The following is a 21,509-nucleotide window of genomic DNA, read 5'->3' as shown; positions in this document are numbered from 1 at the left end:
GCGAATCCGGACTAGTTTTATGGAGTAGACTTTATTGCTGTGATCAAAGGACAGACCGGAAAAACACCCCACACTTCACCAAACCAGCAGAATCATTCTCATGGTCATGAAATTCACGTCTTATAGCTTCGCGAATGGACGCCGTTCTATAAAATAACACATTTTATCCTGCCAGTAATAAAATCTACTGTCTATATTGATCAATTATTTCTATTACATTTGCCATTCAACAATATGAAGATGAGTCTAAGGGGGAAAAACCCATTATAAAACAAAAACAAATCACGAATGCGTAAGTACACTTTTAGAAGGTGGATACGATGGACAGATTAGGTATTCTGTATATTATATATACATATATATCGTAATTCACTTTAAACACAAGAAATATGATCAGAAAATGTTTTAACTACTCCTAGATCTGTGGAAACCAGAAACAGAAGCAAAACTCTGAGTACCACAAAAAGGATCAGGATCATCAGCAAGGTTCAGCCTGATAATATATATACACATCAAGATGTTCTTTCTTTCTTTTTTTTTTTTGATAATAATAATATTACTATAATTAAACTCAATTAAAATTAATATTTAATTACAATTAAGTTGACTGAATTATATACCGGTTTTAAATACAGTGCGTGTCAAAAGAGTCTGATACACGTGCACGTTCCTTTTTTTAAGGTAAAAGGCAAAAACTAAAAAATTACAGTAAACAAGGGGAAGAAAGTTCTGTTGAATTGTTTGGCTCTAACCAAAGATCTTATGTAAGTCAAAAATGGAGGCGAAAGCGTAATGGTTTGGGGCTGTTTTGGAGCAGGGAAGATTGAAGACTTGTTCCAGGTGAAAGGAACCAACATGGCAACCATTTCATACTTCACCATGCAATTCAGTTTGGACTGCGGCTCCAGACAATAGGGCTGTAAAGAGTTGTTCAGAGAGCAAACAGTCGTCGTGTGTGTTATCTTGAATGCAATGACCTGCCCAGCCGCTGCACCTAAATCCTATTGAACTGCTCTGGGATGAACTGGATCACAAGAAGAAGTCTTCACCTAGTGAAGAAGGCGAAGCATTTCAGTTGAATGTTTGATTAAATTAACTGTCCGGATGCCGAGAGCGTGTAATGCTGTTCTTCATGCTGAGAGGATTTTTCAATCAAAATAAAGTGGAACATCTGGACATATCAAATAATATAAATAATAAATTCACTTGGTAAATCTTTTGCATAGAAACAAAAGGAACATGCACGTGTCTCTCAAAAACCAGACCAGGTGTTTCCACACTTTTTACATTTCCGCCTGTATACTAACAGATAAAGCAAGCTTGGGTTTTATTTTTGAGATTTTGAATTAACTCTGAACAATGAATCCAATCTAAAATCTTATTTTAACGTCAACACAAAATGCCGTAGTGGGAAAAAGCAGGGTTTCTGTAGAACAAAACTAGAAACTGCTGCTTAAATGAAAGATTTCTTTTCAGTGCATGTAATAATGCGCTCGGGATAGGCATGTTGGCCGTTGAAGATAACATGGATGCCCTTCTTGTTCGTCACACTGTCGTAACGAACCAGTGGGTCTGTTCCATTTGGAGGAGGCACAATCAGGTCTGTTGAACCAGAAGTCTGTTTACCAGTGAGCACCTGAGCTTCAATGAAGTAGATGTACTCTTCTCCGTTGTCCTCCCACAGCGTAAATGCTTCGTCTGCTTCAGTAGTGAAGTATATTCCAGCTCCACAGGCTTGTTCTGGAGGTAGAGAGGTGTAATGTCAAAAAATTAGCTGTCAGGTATCGGCAATTTCTTCCCATTTTTGGGGAATACATCAGTTACATCAGTCTTTACAGTCAACCCCCGATAATTTGCGGCTCGGAAAATTTGCGGGCTCTTTTTTTGTAACCTAACTAACAGCAAGCTGCGGTTCCATGGTGCCCATGGTCCATAATCCTGCCTGTAAGGTCTTGTCCACTCTTAGACCCTCATATGGCTTCAGATGACAGCCCATATTAAGTGTACTTGTTTAATCAAGCCTAAATTGCCTTTTTCTGGACCACAGGTTCCGCAAACTTTGTTCCACACAGCCGTTGTTGCTATTTTACTTATATTAGAGCCAATACATTGAAGAATAGTCAGTACTGTATCCCCAGTCGTTCGGGCAGTGTTGGTTTTGTACCTTTTGGTGGTGCATATTCCCTCTGGAAGCCCACTCTGCAGATCAGATCACAGAACTGCGCATTTACACGCTGGTACAGAGGCTTGTGATAAGGTTTTATACGTTTGCTGTTCAATTCAAAGAGCTGATTCAGGGCATAGTTCTCGATTTTTTCCATCTACAGCAATAAAAAAAGGAAAGAAAACCACATCAGGTCCACATTGCGAGCCTGTATTTGAACTTTAATAGACTTTTAAATGCTGTTATAATTACAAAAGTGAGAGTGTAACAGTACACAAAATTCACGCTTCGGTTCAGTTTCGCTACATTTGGAGGGACATTGTAATTAACGCAGATTTTATTATTAATATTTGTGAACGTCAAAAGTTTACAGTTGAAAAAATGTTTTTAATAAAATGCTTGCTTGGATAAATAATATATAAAATAATATTTTATACAAGTAAAACAAAAATAATATACAATGAATCAAATTAATGCAATACACTTTTTTTATGATATCGATTATATTGAGTAAACGATTCAATTGGCACAAATTTAATTGATTAAATAAAATTTAATAAATGGAAAAATTTGTTTAGAAAATTGTTCACATTTGTTAGACCTCTTTTGGGTAATACAGATGTGTATTTAAGTGTGTGTGTTTTGCATTTAATATTTAATTTTCTAAAGAAAAGTGGCAGCGATTTTGACTTTAGTTCTTTTTTTTATACCCCAGGAATTGTTGTGGATGATTTTAAGTTTAATTTTAAGCCCTAATATAGATATGATTATTTTTTATTTTAAAGTAGGATCCAGCTTACCTTCTCAATAGTCAGGCCAAATCTTTCAAAGGTTTTTACCCTTTGTTTTACTTCAGGGTCTTTCATATTGAGATCTATCGCTGTCTTCTTATACAACCTGTTTGCTATAAGCAAAGAAGACGAATTAGGCATACATACACACAAGTACATATCGAGTGGTATTTTTATACAATACAATGCAGTACAGACAACATACACATCATCTCGATCTCGTCTGCTGGAAACATTTGCTCCAAATCGGCCCACATGTATCTCTCTTCGTCTCGAGCGAAGTCTTCTTGGGCCTTACACAACATGGCTTCCACTTCCAAAGCAGCACAAAGGATCCCGTGAGGATCGCCGTTGATGATAACCCCTCCTTTGCCTTCCTTAATGAATTCTGTGATGATGACCTCAAGTGAACGCTGAAGAGTCATCAGCTTTTCATGATCCTCCTGGCTCAGATAGACCACATGATTATTGTAGATTGTTTTGCACTGACTGCTGGAGGACAAATGCAGCATGTCATAACACCAGCGCTTGGCCTCCCTCATTGCGGTTTTGGAAGAGGCAAAGAGCTCAATGCATGGTTCGGTTGTAACGTCCTGACTGTCCTGAAATCCTGAACCTGTAATAGAAATAAAATCACAAGTGAGAATTTGCATTTGATTGTTACTAATTCGCATGGCAGAAATGCCCTGGTAATACATTATTAAAACCTAAGTGTGTTAGGAAGCCTGGAGCAGAGAAGGCCAAGGGTCCAAACACAGTGACAGTGCCAGTACTGGGACTTGAACCCCAAACTTTCAATCAGAAACATAGAGCTTTAACCACTGAGCTTTCTTTTCTCCCCAACTAGCAAAGCATCTATGTGGAATCAGGAAACCATAATCACTTTAAGACAATTTTATAAGAAAGTCCTCACTTTTGCTATTGGTGCTGCTCGCGTTCAAGTCTTCCCTTAGTAGAAATTATTTTCTTCTCAAAAGCCTGAAATACATCAAATATGTGAACATTACACACATTTTATAACATACACTAATATGTGCATTATACATTCAAATAAAAAGAAGCTTTATCGTACCTTCAAGGTCTGAGTGTCCTTTGGAAAAATGACGAAAAAAATGAGCATTTTTGAGCCCTTATAGTTTTTAGAAAATTCCACTACTGCGTCGGTCATAATTTGAGAAACTTCATCCTTGTCAAGGCCAAGGTTGCCCGTCCCGAGAGCAGGAAAAGACATGGATGAATAGCTTTTACTGCTTGCCATTTCAAGGCAATTTGTGACCACAGAGTAAAGAATCTAAACAAAAAAAGATGATGATGATGCATATTTTTGATGTGGGACATGCTGATCCTGCTAAACAAGAACAATTCATTTGGAGCAATAGCTCTAGTTGAAATTCACTCATGATGAAGAGATAAATAAACTGTGGCTACGAATTTAGAAATGACTTGTCACAAACATCTATGATTATCTGGTTATAGATTAGAATTCCAACCTTTTGCACCATATTGCCAGTGCCCTATTTGACCCACAGACCGTGTGGTACACCTCCTTACAGTCCAGGTTATGTCCAGAAGTTTCAAGGATGTCTCCCTCAGAAATATATCCATATTTCAAGGTTCGTATTTCCTCTTGAATCCTCCGGCCGGCTTTATTCAGTAGAGCTGCTGAAACTTGCCCGCTTGATAACTGAAGATCAGCGCCTATTGTGTTCACGATCACGTCTGTCTACAAACACAAACATAATGAAATGGTCAAAACAGCATCAGAGGCTAAGAGCAATATTAACCTACTAACATTTATATAAGGACATATATAAGAGTCAATAAAGGCTGCAACTATTAAACTATGCTATAACCCTGATTTTGTCATCTTTGTCAGATATGCATGCGTTTCTTTTCTTTATATAAAACAAGGTTTTTTTAATGGTTTAATTTAATGGTATTCATTTTCGTCAAACAGTCAACTTTGGCAATATCAGTAAGTTTTTAGCGAAGTGCTCCATTATAATTGACTTTCTATGGGTTAACCTGCTGTTTACTTACTCTCTCATTCTCAATGGCTCCCTTTTTGAGGTGAAGAGTCACGTTCCCCAGATTCAGACTAGCGATTGAAGACTGGGTTGATGAATTGCCCTGATTTTGTTTTGGCTTTGTGTCACTTGGACCCAGAAATTGCAGGCAAGCTCTCTCCATATGCTGAACTGAGGGATCGTCAATGTTCACCAGACGCACTTCGAGGTTCCGGGCTGCTAGGTTGCGCTTCTCGCTGTACAACTTCAAGGCCTTCACGATGACTTCGGCACATTTTGGAAGTGGAAAGTTGAAAAGGCCTGAGCTTATTGCAGGGATTGCAACAGACTCCAGTCTTTCATAGTCAACTTTTATCAGGATGTTCCAAATAGTATTGTGTAACAGATGTGATGCACTGTCAAGTTCGGCCTTTGAGGGACTTCTAGATACACAGGGTCCAACGGCATGTATGATCATTTTACAAGGGAGGTCTCCAGCTGGTGTTGCAACAACTTCACCTGTGGGAATTTTACCCAGGTGTTTTATGATATCATTACTACATTTCTGGATCATATGACCTCCAGCTGAACTCAGAGCTTGGGCAAGTCCTCCTCCATGACTTAAATTTTCATTTGCTGGATTTACCACAGCATCGACCTTATGATTAGTAAGATCACCTTTCCACACTGATACTTTAAGCTGCCTAGCCAGTTGTTTGCTGTACTTTATTTCAGACACAATAGATGCTTTGCTGGTTAAAAAAGGTGAAAGTGAATCATCCTCCACATTGTGGATCTGAGCTGTACAACCAAATTTCTCTTGCAGCACTTGGCAAAAGGCAGAGCGACATCGTTTCAGAATCGCAATCTTCGGTGGCTGCAGTGGAATTAGGTGTTTGGTCTCTTCCATGACTAAAAAAAGAAATAAAAAATATGAAAGAATGGCATAAATGATTGAGATTTGCATTTCATTTGCACATTTAATTGAAAAGGGATTGCAGCTGGAGATCACTAGACTCATCCCACCTGTGATAACCCTGCATTATATCGGAATTATTCCATGATCAATTACAAAACATACAAAATGTTGCTTAAAAACATGTTCCCATGCATTTAAACATTTTTGTAATGATTTAAACAGGACTTTTTTAACCCATATGACGAAACATCACTCCATTAATACTCGCCAATGGCGAAGACCCCTCATTAAATTCCATTTAATCCGATTCAGCTTAATTTGTAGACCTAAGTTCCATTTAACAAGGAACATTTTCCCAAAGCAGCTTTACAGAAATAAAGATGTTATGAAGTTTAATGCCTATACGTTCGATTCATTTAAGTTTATCTCTATTGAATAAGCCATTAATGACTGAATTGAGATGATATGAGGAAGAAACTCAAAAACCTCATCTAGGTGGCACTGAATGTCCGTTCATTGTACGGTAGTTCCATCATTGTTAAAGTGAACTGTTTATTGATAACTAATATCTATTGATTATTAAAATAATTATAATCATGCTGTGTTTACTATGTGCATGATCTGCAAGAGTCAGAATTCCAGATCCAACCTATATATATATATATATATATTTTAAAAAAATCGCACAATTTTGTATTTTGTATCACACAAATTTGTCTCAGCATGACCACAATGCCACAGCCGGGCCCTTAAGCAAGACCCTTAACCCTCAATTGCTTGGCTGTATAAACGAGCTGAATCTACAAAAAACTTAAATCTAACACATGCTTTACAATATTTTAATGCACTCGGGCCATTATTCGCCTCCACGGTCGTGCATTAAAGTTGTCGATTAACATTTTCAGTGCTGCTAAATCTCTTTTTCTAGTCAAGACATCTTCCAAAAACACACACACACAGCATGTTCGAACGTTCATAACAAAGCACTGGATATGCAAATGAGCACTCTGACGTCAAACAGTGTCGTATCCCCTTTTAGTTTATACTTCGCCCTTAAAACGCTGCTTTGTGCATGAAATTCGATCTTTTCTCTAGAAAAATTCTAATTGTTTGCCTTTTTTGAAGTCTCCTCAAGTCATTTGTACGAAAGGAGTTTCCTGAATGCTGTAGTAGGGAAATTTGAGCTCAAGGTTAAGGGGGAAAAAAAAACCGACTGACAGAATTAAAGTTGCCAAACATGGTCGAAAGTATATTTCTTACCTGGTTTTGGTGTCCAACGAATGAATATAGGCTTGGAGTAGGACGACGGAGAAAGGGACAGAATGCAGGACAAGGGGGTGTTTGTGTATGGGGGGTGGGGGGACCAAACCGAAAGTAAAATCGTTGCCTTGTTGAGCGACTTTTACAGGAAACGGAGCGGTTCCTCGTAAATCCAGCCCCCTTTTTTGCATAATAACAATCTCGATTATCAAAATAAACCGGTTTATTTACCTTTATTATCACTTTTACACACTTTAAATGCGTATATCACATCTTATAGTGTGCTCCGACCCATAAAAAAAATTCTCACCAGGTTTTGGAATGAGAACGAGCTCCTCTGTTTTCCCCTAAATGTCCACATGAAGGCAAAAAAACAAAAGTGAAACTTGTGCGCATCAGATTTCTCCGCCTTTCCCCTCTAAACCCTCAGTAGACAACAAAACCATGGACGAACAAGAAGAGTTTCCCTTTGCCCTGATCGTGGAGGGAAAATGGGACCCCAAGACCCCCAAGCTGAAAAACAAGCTCACGATATACTTCCAGAGCAAAAAGTCCAACGGTGGAGACTGTATGGTTCGGTTCGAGGTTTCGGACGGAAACAGAGCGATCGTGCGCTTCAAAACGGAAGAAGGTACCAGAAATATTACCAAAAAAATCTTTTAATAATAATATAACAGTTATAACACGTTATTGCGTTCAAATCCAGTCTAGAACAAGCCTTGAACACAGACTTTTGAAAGTATAAGAACTTTTATTGTTCCTCTATGCTGGCTTGATGCCATCAAGGGAACATGTCCACATCTATTCACATCATCTACTAGTTAACCCTTAGGATTTTTGGTGTACAAATAAATCTTCCATTTAAATGTTTATTAACTACACAACACATGGGTCATTTTATGGTATGAAGATTTACCAAACAAATATACTACAGATTTCTATTATATAGCCACTGAATCCTCCTTTAGCATAAAGAACACACTCTTGGCAACCCGAACGGTTTGTTTTTCTCCAAACGTTCGGCTGAAATACTTTCGCCATGTCTCCAGTTGATTCAGTTCACCCCCCAGAGCAGTTCATTAGGATTTAGGTGCAGCGACTGGGCAATTATAGATAACACTCTAAATCAGGGGTCACCAAACCTTTTGAAACTAAGAGCTACGTCTTGGGTACCGATTAATGTGAAGGGCTACCAGTTTGACACACATTTCTGAAATAACAGATAAACAGATAGATGAAGATAAACAGAGAGATGAAGCTCACTGGTAAGTGGCGCTATGGTGAGCTATTTTTAGAAAAGGCCCGCGGGCGACCTGGTGCCAGCGGGCACCATGTTGGTGACCCCTGCTGAACATCTGTTCTCTAAATAACGCTTACGGAGCGGATGTACGCTTGTACGCTTCAGGTCATTGTTTTGTTGTATGGTGAAGTCCCATTAGCCGCAGTCCAGGCTGAATCCAGACCTTTCCTGCTTCACAACAAACCCCAAACCATTAAGGTTCCACCTCCATGTTCGACTGTGAGTGCGATGCAGTCTGGTATAGAGATCGGGATGTTTTTCTCAGCTCAGATATTTATTTATTTTATATCTGGTTTTTGGACGAGCAGTGTTAAATATGAAAAATACAAAAAGTATGGCAAAAATGAGAAAGAACTCTTACATGGTATCTAATGCACCTTTCGTTTTTTTCGCCATGTTCCAGTGCGCCGAAACGTTCTCGAGAAGCAAGGGCATGGAATTAAGCTCGGTAAAGACCTCCTGAGCCTCGATGTTTATCTTTCTCCAGATGAGGCCAAACCTAGTCAGGTGATTATTTGATCTGATGTTCCTTTCCACTTCAAAGATGAATGTAAATTTATGCGGGATACAAATATGTGATTTAAAAACTTGTTACAATAGATGCCCAAAAACATTTGTTTTTCAGGAAACAACGCCTACATTTGGCGCAGTTCAAACAGGTAAGTCATTTTTCCCTCTTTTAAATTGTTTGTTCATATGGTTTGGACATGTGTAGACGAGGGACATGGGGTATATCGGTATTAGAATGCTGAGGATGGAGCCACCGGGAAGGAAAAAAAGAGGAAGGCCTAAAAAGGAGGTTCATTGATATGGTAAGGGAAGACATGCAAGTAGTTGGATTGAAAGAGGCAGGTGTAAAGGACAGGGGGGTATGAAGACGGATGATCTGCTGTGGCGACCCCTAATGGGAGCAGCCAGAGGAAGAAGAAATTGTTTGTTAATACTTCCCCCTAGAGGTGAAAACTGTTATGGGAACCTGGGATTGGGGGGTCGAATGTCACAGATTGCATGTTCCATCTCGGGTTTCCTCCTTCAGTCCAAAGATATGCTTTGTGTACTCTAGGCATTTCCAGATCATTGGTAGTGTTTTTAATTGTGCCTCAAGGTCCATGCCTCCAGGCTCCACCTATGTTGGAGAAGTGGTGGAGAATATGGATGGCCATATTGGCTTCTGTAGCGTTTATAATCTGTTCTAAACCATGTCACGGGTGTAAATATGGTGTAAATATGGTTATTGCTCCTGATAATGAGAAAGGCTCATTCTTTTATATAAATAATCCACCGAAATATTATCCTCAGTTACATTCACTTTCATTTCTTTTGCTCACAACGGTTGTACATGCACTGAATCTATGAGCTGTATGTGAGGTTATTGATCATATCTTTGGTCATAAAAGTAATATTGAACAAAGAGACAGTGGGGAGGATGTGTCTGAGGATGATGTGAAATGTGATCCTGAACAAGAAGACACATCTGATGAAGAGCACAGCCCAAAGACACTGAATCTCTTGCTCATGTTGAAATGCAAAATGAAACTGATAACGCAACAGCGATAACAATGTTCAGACAATTCTGTCATATTGGTCACACCACACCCCCAAAAACGATGAGTATCAATATTCCACACGAAAAGATGTAATTTGTGCACTCAGAAGACAGGGTGGGTGGAGGATGGGGTAAGCTGTAACTGTGATGTGTGTAGTTGAGCCAAATTTGATATACAGAGCAACCCATCACTTTTATATGATGCATGGATGCAAATGACAATCAATAAACTTGGCGGGTCAAATTTGTCCCGTAGCACCACAGATGTCACATTTATTTTTTTCAAGACCTTCAGAATTAAAATGGTGACAGTTACTTTTGTTGTGTTAAATAGCTGTGTTTGAGGATATAAAATAAACAGAAAGAACTAGTGATTTTCTACATATTATAACTTGAAAACTGGTCCAATCTGATCCTAACAAGGTTGAGAATGACTAGGCATGCGTGTTGTCCTTTGCAGAAGAACAGCCTCAAGAAGAGGAAAAGCCAACCTCATCTATAGACGAAGCGGACGAACACATCGAGGAGTCATCTCACACGTCAGCTGTCATCCGAAACATTCAGAACCTGAAAATTGAATTCCTGAATATGCTGGTGGAGAACATTCTCAAAGGGACGCCGAGTCGAAAGAGATTGAAGTCATCCCAGAGTGTGGCTGCGCTGTGGTTACGTTTACTCGCAGCAAAGGTGAACCATTAATCCAAAGACATAAAAAACACACTTTTATTGGTGTATTCGTGGTTGTAAATTATAGCCAGTCTAAATGCACTTTTCTGGTCCATAGAAAATGAATAAGGAATAGAACCCGGGTGTCACGGGACAGTTGTTGTTTATTTGACATGTTTATAAGACATTGTCTTTTTTAGGTGGTATGGAGTAGAAAGCGCTTGTACATGTTACGTTTTGGAATTTCTGTCAGAATTGTCTGGAAAATGTTTAACATTCATTTAGTTAGTGAGAAATCAGATTGATGTCAAACATCAGCACGATCGGCACACTGAGGATCACGATACGAAGTTATATTGAAAAGCTTTAACGAGCTCAACACCCGAAATTGTCGAAACCCTTCGACAACTTGTGCATGATGATCGTCGAAGAACAATCCGCATGATCTCACTACAAGCAGAGGGACCATTTTAAAGTTGATGGTGTGCAAGTGTAGATAAATAAAGTACTTTCTTGTAAACAAAGCCAGTCTCGAAACCTATTGTATAAAAGGAAACATAAAACTACCTACAAGACTAACGTTCAATAACGTTAACCAATAACGATCATTTCATCTAAAGTGAATGTTACATTTTTCTGTACTTTAGACGCAGTGCGATTCATTGAGGCTTGTCCAGAGTACTCAATGTTCAAGAGGAAAAATCTAGAAATCAGTCCACTTGAGACGACTGCAAAGGTGAAAGTAGAAGATTTAACTTCAGACATAAACTCGGACTATATCAGTCTTTATTTTGAAAAGTATGGGGACATAGACGGAGACGTGAAAATGCTCGAAGATGACGGATCAGCTATAATTACATTTCAAAATAATGAAGGTAACTATATCCATATGAAATATTATGATGTGACGCACTTTTAAGCTTGCAACTAAATTGATATCTTGTAAATTGTATCCATGTTTGTTTTTCCAGTTGTGAAGAAAGTTCTCGGGAAACAGCATGAGATTCGAAAAAACCACCTTGTCAAAGTTTTTCCATACTATGAATCACTGGGAGTGGCACTCTATGGTAAAGACAGGCCCATGTTAAAACTTCCAGAATCTTTCATCGAAAATATTGATAAGTCTGTCTGGAAATTTCTCCAAGAACACCAAAAAATATTGGACCCAATCATGAAACTCATGCATCAGCATTTATGCCATGTGGAGTTTCAAGAGCCAGCTGTAAGAATCAGTCCTCTAGCTTCCATCCTTCAGCAAGGTGTTCAGACGAGGAAACTCATCCAGACGTGGCGGGAGAAGGCCTCTGCTGAGTTCACTACTGCGATGTCCGAATATAGTTCAGTAGAAATCAAGATTGAGAGAGATGCTTGGGCGGAACTGGAGGCAGAACTTTTAAAAAAATTGTCGTCTGAACCTGTTACTATGATCCTTCAGGAAGGTCAAGGAACGATAATCGTGGCAGGCCTTGCAGGCGATGTACAAAGAATTGGGGATGTTTTACAGAGTACTGTTAATGTGGTTACTCAAAGAATCCAAAGAGAGAAGAACAGCATTGAAGACGAGGTCTCTATTAGTCCTTCTTTTTATGAGCTCATTATGAAGGGTGGTTTGGAGAACGAATTCAGCCAGGGCCTTCCAGAACTCAAGCTGAGATACAACGCTTCAGGTCAAAATGTACTTCTTTTTGGGATAAGGCAAGATGTTTTAGAGGCAAAGAGTAAGATTTTGCAGGAGGTTTTGGGCTTAAATAAGGGACTGGTAGACCTCGACCGATCGATTGTTCAGTTTCTGATTTTGAGTAACATTGAGGAATTGACCAAAGAACTGTTCTTATCGAAAGGAATCCATGCATCATTGGAAATTAAGGAAGAACAGGTATATATTGTTGCTAAGACAGAGAAGACCTTAAAAGACAGCAGAGATCAGCTGAGAATGCAATTAAGTCAAGCAAGCATCGACATAAAGGATCCGAGCGTGCTCAGGAAGGCAGGATGGTACGATCTTGTCGACGAATTAAGTAACAGAGTCAATTCGTCTTTAATGACAATTCTAATCAACACATCAGACAGCCAAGTTGTTATTTCTGGATTTAGTGAATCGGTGCAGTTAGCTCAAAAACAGCTGTCTGATTACGTTCTGAACAATTCCCACATTACCGTGACCCTGCGGACTGATAAGATGATTGTGAATTTTATTCAGAAGCACAGAAGGGACTATTGGTGTGAACTTGAGAAAAACAACATCAAGATCAGCTTTGAGAACGATACAATCTTATTGAGTGGCGCTAGGCTTTGTGTCTCTGACTGCAAGCTTGCCTTCGAGAGCTTACTTTCGTCGATTTACTGCTCCAGCTTCAAAATAGATAAGCCTGGTGCCAAGAAGTATTTTAAGAACAAGGAATTTACCATCCTCGAAACAGCCAAGCGCCAAACGGGGTGTGTGATCGACATTGTAGAGGAACACGACCTTTTTTCTTTAAAACCTAATGGAAAAAAGAGAGTTCGTACCCCCGACGGAGTGGAGATTGTTGTCAACAAAGGGGACATGTGCTCCTATCCTGTAGATGCCATAGTGAACGCAGCCAATGACAAGCTCGAACTGAGCGGCGGTCTATCAAAAGCACTTTCAGACGCTGCAGGACCACAACTGCAGGAAGCCTGTAAACAGATTATTAAAAAGCGAAAGCTGAATACAGGCGACGTGGTCATTACCGAAGCTGGTAACTTGCCTTACAAGCATGTAATTCATGCAGTAGGGCCATACTATGATAGTTCCGATCCTCAGAAAGCAGTGAACCTATTGAAAACCGCTGTAAGGAGGAGTCTGAACCTTGCTGACCGAGAGAATTGCGAGTCATTGGCGATACCAGCCATTAGTTCTGGTACCCTCGGTTTCCCGGTAGGCCTTTGTGCAGACACGATCGTTGCCGCACTGAAAGAATTCCTTGAGCTCATGAACGGGGACACGTGCTTAAAGGAGGTCCATTTGATTGACAAAAATGAAAAAACCATTGAGGCTTTGGAAGCTGCAGTGCAAAATGTGTACGGGGGCAGTTCCACAAGTCAGGGCCCAACATTTGAGGGCAATTCCAGCAGCCAACCTCAGCACCCAAAACCATCCACCCCCTCGAACCAAGGGTCTCCTCAGACTGTCAAGACGAACGAAGGGTTGACTATTACTCTTGAAAAGTGCAACATTCAAGACACCTCAGTAAGTTACAGTCCTATTACTTTGCATACTCTTTCTAAACTATTATAAGTCTCGTGGTTTTGCCACATCTCTTGTTGTTTTGTCGTTAGTTGGATGTGGTCGTGAACTCTGTATCAGCCGACTTGGCCCTCAACCATGGAGCCGTTGCACAAGCCATTCTCACTGCAGCAGGACCCCAGATTCAGATACTTCTTAACCAGCAGGGTACAGGCCCTGCAAAAAATGGAGCCATCTTTGTCACTCCTGGATGCAATCTAAAGAACAAACTGGTGTTCCATGCCGTAGCCCCACACTGGAACCAGGGTCAAGGTTCTGATAAGACGGTATGGCTTCTCCATTCTCCTCTATATGTGTTTTCTTTCTATAGTGCTGTATATAACATATTTCCAATGGTCCCTGCTGTCTGCAGTTGGAAGGTATCATAGACGATTGTTTAGGTCGGGCGGAACAGCAGAAACAGAGATCTATTGTTTTCCCTGCTATTGGAACAGGGAACTTGGGTTTTCCAAAGCCGCTGGTGGCCTCCATTATGCTAGATGGAATTCTTAAGTTTAGCAAAAACAGGACGTCGCGCCATGTCGAAGAAGTGATGATTGCTCTCCACCCTAGTGACCATCAAACTATCCAGGTAAGTCATGAGTTCCAGAGAGTGAACTGAACTACTACTAATTACTCTTTGTAAAATACGAGGTGTTATCAAAACGTTTTGAGACTATAGTGCTATTCTGACCACGTTACCAAGTCTGCAATTTCCTCATGGACAGCAACCTAGAGCAAAGAGCTAAAGTGAAATTTGGTGTGAAATTCTGCAAATCTGCCACAGAGACATTTGACATGACATATTTGACATACGGAGAGGCTGCAACGAGTTTGTTCGAGGTGTTTCGAGTGGCACTCACTGGAAGATGACAAGAAATCAGGAAGACCTTCAAGAGCTCAACCCCCGAAAATGTCAAAACCATTTGGCAACATGTGCATGATGATTATCAGAGAACAATCCACATGATATCACTTCCGCACCCATCCTACTCACCAGACTTGGTTCCTGCGGACTTCGCCCTCTTCCCAAACATGAATATCTGGCTGAAAGCTTGCCGATTTGACTCCAGTGCGGCGATCCAACGCGACTCGCAGAAGGTGCTTGACATGCTTTGAAAAAAAGACTTCCAGGACACATTACAGAAGCGGCAGAACTCTGGGAGCGCAGTATTGCTTTGCAAGGGAACTATTTTAAAGGTGATAGTGTGTAAACGTAGATAAAGTACTTTCTTGGAAACAGAGCTAGTCTCGAAACATTTTGATACCACCTCATAGTACTTACTATAACCTATAGTGAAAACAAATACACAAAATCAACGACGAAGAAATAAAGCTTGAAACAATATAGAATAATGAACAAAACCATTATTAAGAGGGTAAGCAAGAAAATGGTAAGACGCCGTTAAGGGTTAAGGGCTTTGCTCAGGGGCCCAGGAGTGGCAGATTGGTGTAGCTGGGATCTGAACACGATTTTTGGAGACAAAGTGCAATGCCTAAACAACTAAGCTACCACCTCCCAAACTTAGCAGAGTTGCTTATAATTTGTAATAAAGTCAAGATTAAATGTCAAGAAGTTCTGAAACGATAGGGAGTCCCAAATTTGTGGTTATAATCTTAAGGCTCTGTCCTCGACCCATCTAAGGTTAAATGGAAGGCTAAAGAGCGGGATGGGGAAAGGGAGATCCAAGAATAAGTAGGAAGGACTAAGAATATCGAGGACTTTGTATGTGACGAGGGTGGATTTTCTAGAGTTTCTTTACGTAAAAAATGTGTGAAATGGGGAATAGTGCCTAGACCTTTTTTTATATTCTAACCATATGGTCATACTAATAAATTTTTTTATATTGTTTTTTATTCCCAGGCTTTTACAGATGAATTCAACAAAAAGTTTAACCTCCAGCCTTCCTCAGCAAGTGGCTCAAACAAAGGTTTTTTTTTTTTAAACCTGTTATCTAAAAGCACGCACAAAATACGTAGCATTCTGGTAGCTTTCAGAGGATTATTTCATGTTTATGATTAAATTCTAGGCCCGTTTTCGAAGGTCACTTCACCAAAAGCAGGGATTTATGAGACTACAATGGGAGGAGTTGTGATTCAGGTTCTCAGTGGTGACATCACTAAGGAGAAAACCGATGTCATTGTGAACTCGTCCAATGAGAATTTTACACTGAAATCGGGTAGGTAATACTTGGGATCCTTTTGGGAAAATAATGCTTTTGGTGACCAAAGACACTAAAATAACGGTTACAACTGTTATCTGCCAGACACTCAGTTAGTATCTCTCATTATTCAGGTGTCTCAAAGGCTATTTTAGGCGGAGCCGGACCGACCGTTGAAGCCGAGTGCCTTCAACTAGGTGAGAACCGTTCACATGACTGAATAAAACCAGACTCCAAATATAGCAGAAAAACGTATCTAAATGTTTCCTGTTAATATTGACTCAATACTAATGTCACATTACGCACTGACAGGCGCACAACAAAACCAGGGACTGATAATGACTCAGCAAGGCAACCTGCAATGCAAAAAAATCATCCACGTTTCAGCAAAAAGCAATCTTGGGACAATCCAAAAACGAGTCATGCAATCATTAGAAATGTCTGTGAAGCACGGGTTCACGTCTGTTGCCTTCCCTGCCTTTTCAACAGGTGAGCTCCAGCACAAAATATAGTATATAAAGGATTTAGGATGCTTGATGTATCTATATCTTATATGAGGGATGTGCATCTGCAGTGAATCTTACCATATTTATTTATTTATTTATTTATTTATTTATTTATTTATTATTCATTCAAATTTATCCCTAAGGTGTTCAATAGGTTTCAGGTCAGAGCTTAGAGCTCTATAGCAGACCACTCATTACGATTATAGAAAAATAGAACTATGAATATATAGAGTATTGTACAAAATTGTGCAGGTATGCGTTATATATATTCTGTACAATGCCAGTAATTGCTGATTCATCGAATTACGAGCGTTATTACAATACAACCTTATCCAATACAGTACAACCTCTAGTTTGCATTCATACACATGATCTCTTACCGGTTGACCTTCATGGGCCTCCGTTGAAGGACCATGAAAAACGTGTTCTCCGAAGAAAATAAATTTCTACCTCTTACAGGTCAGGGTGGAGTTAATCCAGGCCAGGTGGCAGATGCCATGATGGATGCTTTAATAATCTTTTTGAAGCAGACTCCACAGTCTTCCCTCAAAACGGTGCGCATGGTCATCTTTCAGGCCCCCATGTTGGTCGATTTCCATCAGAGTATGCTGAGTAGAGAATTTGTTGAAAAACAGAAGAACGAGAGCGCCTGGTCAAGACTTACTTGTACGTCTTGCTGGTTTAAGAACGTCACATTAAAAAATTGTTTCTTCTTAAATGTGAGAAATGTGTATTAAACAAAACTGGCAACTTGTCTTTCATTGCAGCAGCATTTACCAAAGCGTTTTTTACGAGCCACAAGCACCAAGACGCCAAGCCATCGCAAGAGACCGACTTTGTAATTGAGGAGAAGGTGGTGACCGCGGTTTTCTTCTCCATCTGTGGGCAGTCCCAAAGTGCAGTGGAGGATGCCAAGCAGTTTCTTGAAAAGGAAATCTCCCACGAACAGGCTATTCATCCCATCAACGACGAAATGATCCTCAGATTGTCCGATAAAGACAAACAACGAATTCAGGAGCTGCAAAGAACCATGGACGTTTGTGTGAAAATTGATCGCGAGGTTAAGGCTCAGACGGCCGATGCGGCAGACCCGGAAAAGGTCACACTTCGAGTCGAGGGTCTCAGCAAGGATGTCCTGCTGGTTGTAACTGAGATCAACGACATGCTGAAAATGACCAGGGATGATGTGAACAAGAAGAAAAACATGGAGATAGCCGCTGAGCTGGTGGACTGGCAGTACGAACAGGGTGGCCAATACCACAGCTTCGACCTAGCTACAAACTTTCAACTAGAACAAGGGCTAAATTTAAAGTCTCCACAAGTGGACATCACTTTTCAGAAACAAGTTTACAAAGTCAAAATGCCAGAAGGTCCGGCTGTGAGTGCAAATGGTGGGATTCAGATGGAAATCAGGCGTTTTGACAAAACTAAAGGTACTTATTTAAAAAAAAATGTATTTATGTAGATCCAGATTCTTGCTTTCCAAAGGCCTGGAAAGGCCACAAATACTGTTAAAAGCTTCACGATTATTGATAGTTACTTAGCTATTTCAAGGTGATTATGCTAGGTTTCAGAGTGGTGCTGATTCATGTACACTGAAAGGATATATTTGTTCACAAAAAGTGTAAACACGTTATGTTTTTAAACCACTGCGCATACATAATTGACTAATCTAAAAATCACTCATCAGACCAAATGCACGATAGCGGGAACAGAGAAAAATGCTGAGTAAGGACGTTTATTATAATGTAAACAGGCAAACAAATCCGAATCAATAGGCATAAATATATACAGTGGGGGAAATTATTATTTGATCCCCTTCCAAACAAATGAACTTTTATGGTAGGTTTATTTTAACAGAGACAGCATATAAAAAGAAAACCAATAAAGAAAGGTTATAAATTATCTTGTATTTGATTGAGTAAAATAATTATTTGATTTCGTACCAACCAGCAAGAATTCTGACTCCCACAGACCCAAATTAGTCCTGTACCCTTAGAAAATACCTCCGGATATAAACCAGTTATGTGTATAAAAAAACACCCAGTCACAGAAATTGACCTCTTCCATTCAGACCTCTCCACCACCACGAGAGAGACCAAATTGCGAGAAAGAAAGTGGGAATCCGTTCGAAATAAAGTCGGAATTACCAAAAATAAAGTCGGAAACACTAGAAATTATTATTATTTTTATTCCTGTTTTTGGCGAAATGGGTTTCCTCAGGACTACAGTATTTTTCCAATTAAATTTATTCAACTAAAACAACTTTTTCATGTTGCCTCTGGCCCACTCGGGATCTAGTACCGTAAATCCAAGTACATATGGTATAGTCTTGGGAATTAATACGTTTCTGCCGATCTGAGATATTACTAGAGGTGCTTCTGACCTGTCCGCATTCAAATTACATTTATAGAATTGATTATTTTTTTTTCCAAATGCAGCTTCGGAAAATCTCCCAAAGGAATGGGCCGACATGGCACCTGGTGAGCTTTACAAGTTTTGTCCACTGCAAGCTAACAGCAAAGACTACAATTATGTCCTGGGAGAGTTTAAAAAAACCTGTAACAGAAATGTTATTGAGGTATGTAGCTTCTAAGAGGTCTAACTTTGTACCTCTCGTCCTTTTTTAAAATGAATTTCCCTGAGGAATTTAAAAACCATCTGTGCGTGTTCTTGATTCTTGACATGATTTTCGTACAATCTTCATTGTCCTAGATTAAACGGATCCAGAATCCTCGCATGTGGAAGAACTACCAGAACAACAAACAATATATGGACCAAATGAACGGCCATCAGAACAACGAGAAGATGCTGTTTCACGGGACTAGACAAGATTCAATAAATCACATCAATCAGAATGGGTTCAACCGGAGCTATGCAGGGAAAAATGGTACAATATTCCAAACGAGCAGTGTTTTTTTTCCAGATTTTCTCAAAGGCTCATAATCTTTCTAATTTCTTTGTTTTTATTTTTTCATTGCAGCCGCAGCGTATGGAAAAGGCACGTACTTTGCGCTCAATGCAAGCTACTCTTCCAGCGACACCTACTCAGTACCAAATCCACAAGGACAGAAGCACATGTATTTCTGCCGAGTTCTCACCGGAGACTATACACTTGGAAACTCCTTGATGATCGACGCGCCCGCTAAATCTGCTAATGGCACAGATCTGTATGACACTGTCGTTGATAACACCGCTCATCCCACCATCTTTGTGGTTTTCCGAGATTACCATGCGTATCCGGATTATTTAATCACTTTCACTTGAACGTCATACTGAAAAAAGCTGCATGATTCATTAACACAAATCTCAATAGAGTGCCTTGTATATAGTACCTACAGTATGTAGTGTTGGAACCTGGAACCGAAATGGACTTAAATCGGAACGTCGTGCATCTAGACATAATAATCCATTATTAATGAACTCTGGGGGGCTCAAAGCATGGTCTAAACTCACTTTTTGTGAACAAATATATCCTTTCAGTGTACATGCTTCACTATGGGGACTGGTATGTTCTCAGGGAGTTTTTAAGCTAAAATGATTGGATTTCGACCATTTATCCTTCAAAATGCCAAAGAAATAACAACAAACAACAAATATTTTTCTGGCAACAACAACAACAAAAAAATAATTTCTATTTCTCACACATTTTTTGCTAAAACCTTTTTTTTTTTTTTTTTTTTTAGATTTAAGGCTATGGGTGTCCTGGGGCTATATAACTTGAATAATAAAAAATAGCAGTCTAGTCAGAAAAGCAACCACGATACCACGGGTAACTGAGCAACCATAATGAGTAATGCAACCACCACCATGCTTCACTGCACGGACTGGTCTTTTCTCAGGGAGAGTTCCAGCAAATGTGTGCTTTATCCCTGGGTTTAGACCATGCTTTGAGCCATCAAAAAGCATTTAGCCAAAGAAATAACAGTAACAGAAAAAATAAGAATTTCTATTTATCACGCTTTTTTATTTTATCTAAAACCAACCTTTGTGGAGAGTCTAGGTAATGCTTGTCCTGTGTTTCCTGTGCACTCTGGATCTCTTCAGGTTTTTCAGACTTTTCTTTCTCTTCTTGAATGCTTCCATGGACTTATCCTCCCCTTGCCTGGTCATTTGGTGGATAGTTTCCAAGTTTTCATAATAAATTTATCTCCAGGATATCCAAAATTAGTTTTTTTCTTAGAATACTACATCCTTTTTCCAGAATTACACCTATGTTCTGTGTGATACTTCAGGTCTTTCTGGGAGAAGATGCATTAATACTGAAACCACACTTTAATTGCCCACACCTGAACTCCATTTAGCTAATCATGTGACTTCTGTTGGTAGTGACTGGTTGCACTGTGATTCCAGACTGCAACACTACAGAAATGTAGGAAAATACAATACTGTACCAAATGTATGTGTAAAGTAGCTTGAGTGATCACATCATTTGTGTTTTACAAAATGATTGCTGCTTTTAGGTTTGTTCTAAATATAATTACACTGCTTATATGTTTAAGATCAACAAATCTTTAATCAGAACTACACTATTTAGACAGAAAATAATGGAACACCTCACTCTTCCCACAAAAAAACTGGAGGCACACAATTTCATGTGGTAGAATTATAAAGAAAATTCCCTTTAATTCAACTACGAGACCTGTCCCACAAAGCTAGCTACATGAAGATGTGGGTTGGAGTTGACGTTGAACATCTTGAGTGGTTTGACCTCAACCCTATTGAACGGCTTTGGGGTTAAACGTTCGTTGCACCCCAGGTCTCCTCTTCCATCTTCTCAGAAGCTAATTATAACCAATGCAAATCTTATGGTCAGGTGTCCACAAACTTTTGTCTATATAGTGTAGTGTAGAATCTTTCTATAGCTAGAAACTCAGGGTTGTGACCATATTTTGAAGTGTCACTTTTCAGCACATACTTTCAAGCCCTTAACACCAGGAAA

The 21,509-nt window shown here is 39.6% G+C and overlaps 2 protein-coding genes across 3 annotated transcripts; one reads left to right on the top strand and one right to left on the bottom strand.

Moving 5' to 3' along the window:
- Positions 1 to 12: 12 nt before the first annotated feature.
- On the bottom strand, positions 13 to 7,558 carry parp9 (poly(ADP-ribose) polymerase family member 9). The gene is made up of 11 exons (XM_046844944.1): positions 7,141 to 7,558; positions 4,996 to 5,873; positions 4,446 to 4,678; positions 4,330 to 4,336; positions 4,028 to 4,246; positions 3,875 to 3,933; positions 3,663 to 3,733; positions 3,161 to 3,571; positions 2,965 to 3,068; positions 2,165 to 2,321; positions 13 to 1,740 (listed from the first exon to the last, which is right to left on the bottom strand). Exons 2-11 carry the CDS (start codon positions 5,869 to 5,871, stop codon positions 1,454 to 1,456), a joined length of 2,424 nt encoding a protein of 807 aa, XP_046700900.1. The 5' UTR covers positions 5,872 to 5,873; positions 7,141 to 7,558; the 3' UTR covers positions 13 to 1,453.
- A 2,979-nt stretch (positions 7,559 to 10,537) lies between these two features.
- Positions 10,538 to 20,734, top strand: parp14rs1 (poly(ADP-ribose) polymerase family member 14-related sequence 1). 2 transcript variants are annotated; one of them, XM_046843388.1, is made up of 14 exons: positions 10,538 to 10,673; positions 11,300 to 11,527; positions 11,624 to 13,863; positions 13,953 to 14,186; positions 14,273 to 14,491; positions 15,764 to 15,830; positions 15,930 to 16,079; positions 16,196 to 16,258; positions 16,374 to 16,550; positions 17,027 to 17,233; positions 17,338 to 18,000; positions 19,009 to 19,148; positions 19,283 to 19,457; positions 19,551 to 20,734. In XM_046843388.1, the coding sequence occupies exons 2-14, from the start codon at positions 11,338 to 11,340 to the stop codon at positions 19,832 to 19,834; spliced, it is 4,809 nt and encodes a 1,602-aa protein (XP_046699344.1). In that variant the 5' UTR covers positions 10,538 to 10,673; positions 11,300 to 11,337; the 3' UTR covers positions 19,835 to 20,734. The 2 variants fall into 2 exon arrangements, with proteins under 2 accessions (XP_046699344.1, XP_046699336.1); XM_046843380.1 differs by having other exon boundaries at positions 17,335 to 18,000.
- Positions 20,735 to 21,509: the final 775 nt, after the last annotated feature.

The sequence above is a fragment of the Silurus meridionalis genome, chromosome 3 (genome assembly GCF_014805685.1).
Source record: "Silurus meridionalis isolate SWU-2019-XX chromosome 3, ASM1480568v1, whole genome shotgun sequence".
NCBI classification, from domain to species: Eukaryota; Metazoa; Chordata; class Actinopteri; order Siluriformes; family Siluridae; genus Silurus; species Silurus meridionalis.
The sequence above is the reverse complement of the archived record's forward strand: the minus strand, read 5'-3'. Positions and strand labels throughout refer to the sequence as shown.

Bases quoted from the DNA above. Each gene is read 5' to 3' on its own strand.
- parp9 (XM_046844944.1), bottom strand. From the start codon at position 5,871: ATGGAAGAGACCAAACACCTAATTCCACTGCAGCCACCGAAGATTGCG. The intron at 3,572-3,662 runs GTTTTAATAATG...TTTCTATTACAG, and splicing joins AGGCTTCCTAACACACTTAG to GTTCAGGATTTCAGGACAGT. The intron at 1,741-2,164 runs GTACAAAACCAA...CTCTACCTCCAG, and splicing joins GGAATATGCACCACCAAAAG to AACAAGCCTGTGGAGCTGGA.
- parp14rs1 (XM_046843380.1), top strand. From the start codon at position 11,338: ATGTTCAAGAGGAAAAATCTAGAAATCAGTCCACTTGAGACGACTGCA. The intron at 17,234-17,334 runs GTACGTCTTGCT...CTTTCATTGCAG, and splicing joins CGCCTGGTCAAGACTTACTT to CAGCATTTACCAAAGCGTTT. The intron at 19,149-19,282 runs GTATGTAGCTTC...TCATTGTCCTAG, and splicing joins GTAACAGAAATGTTATTGAG to ATTAAACGGATCCAGAATCC.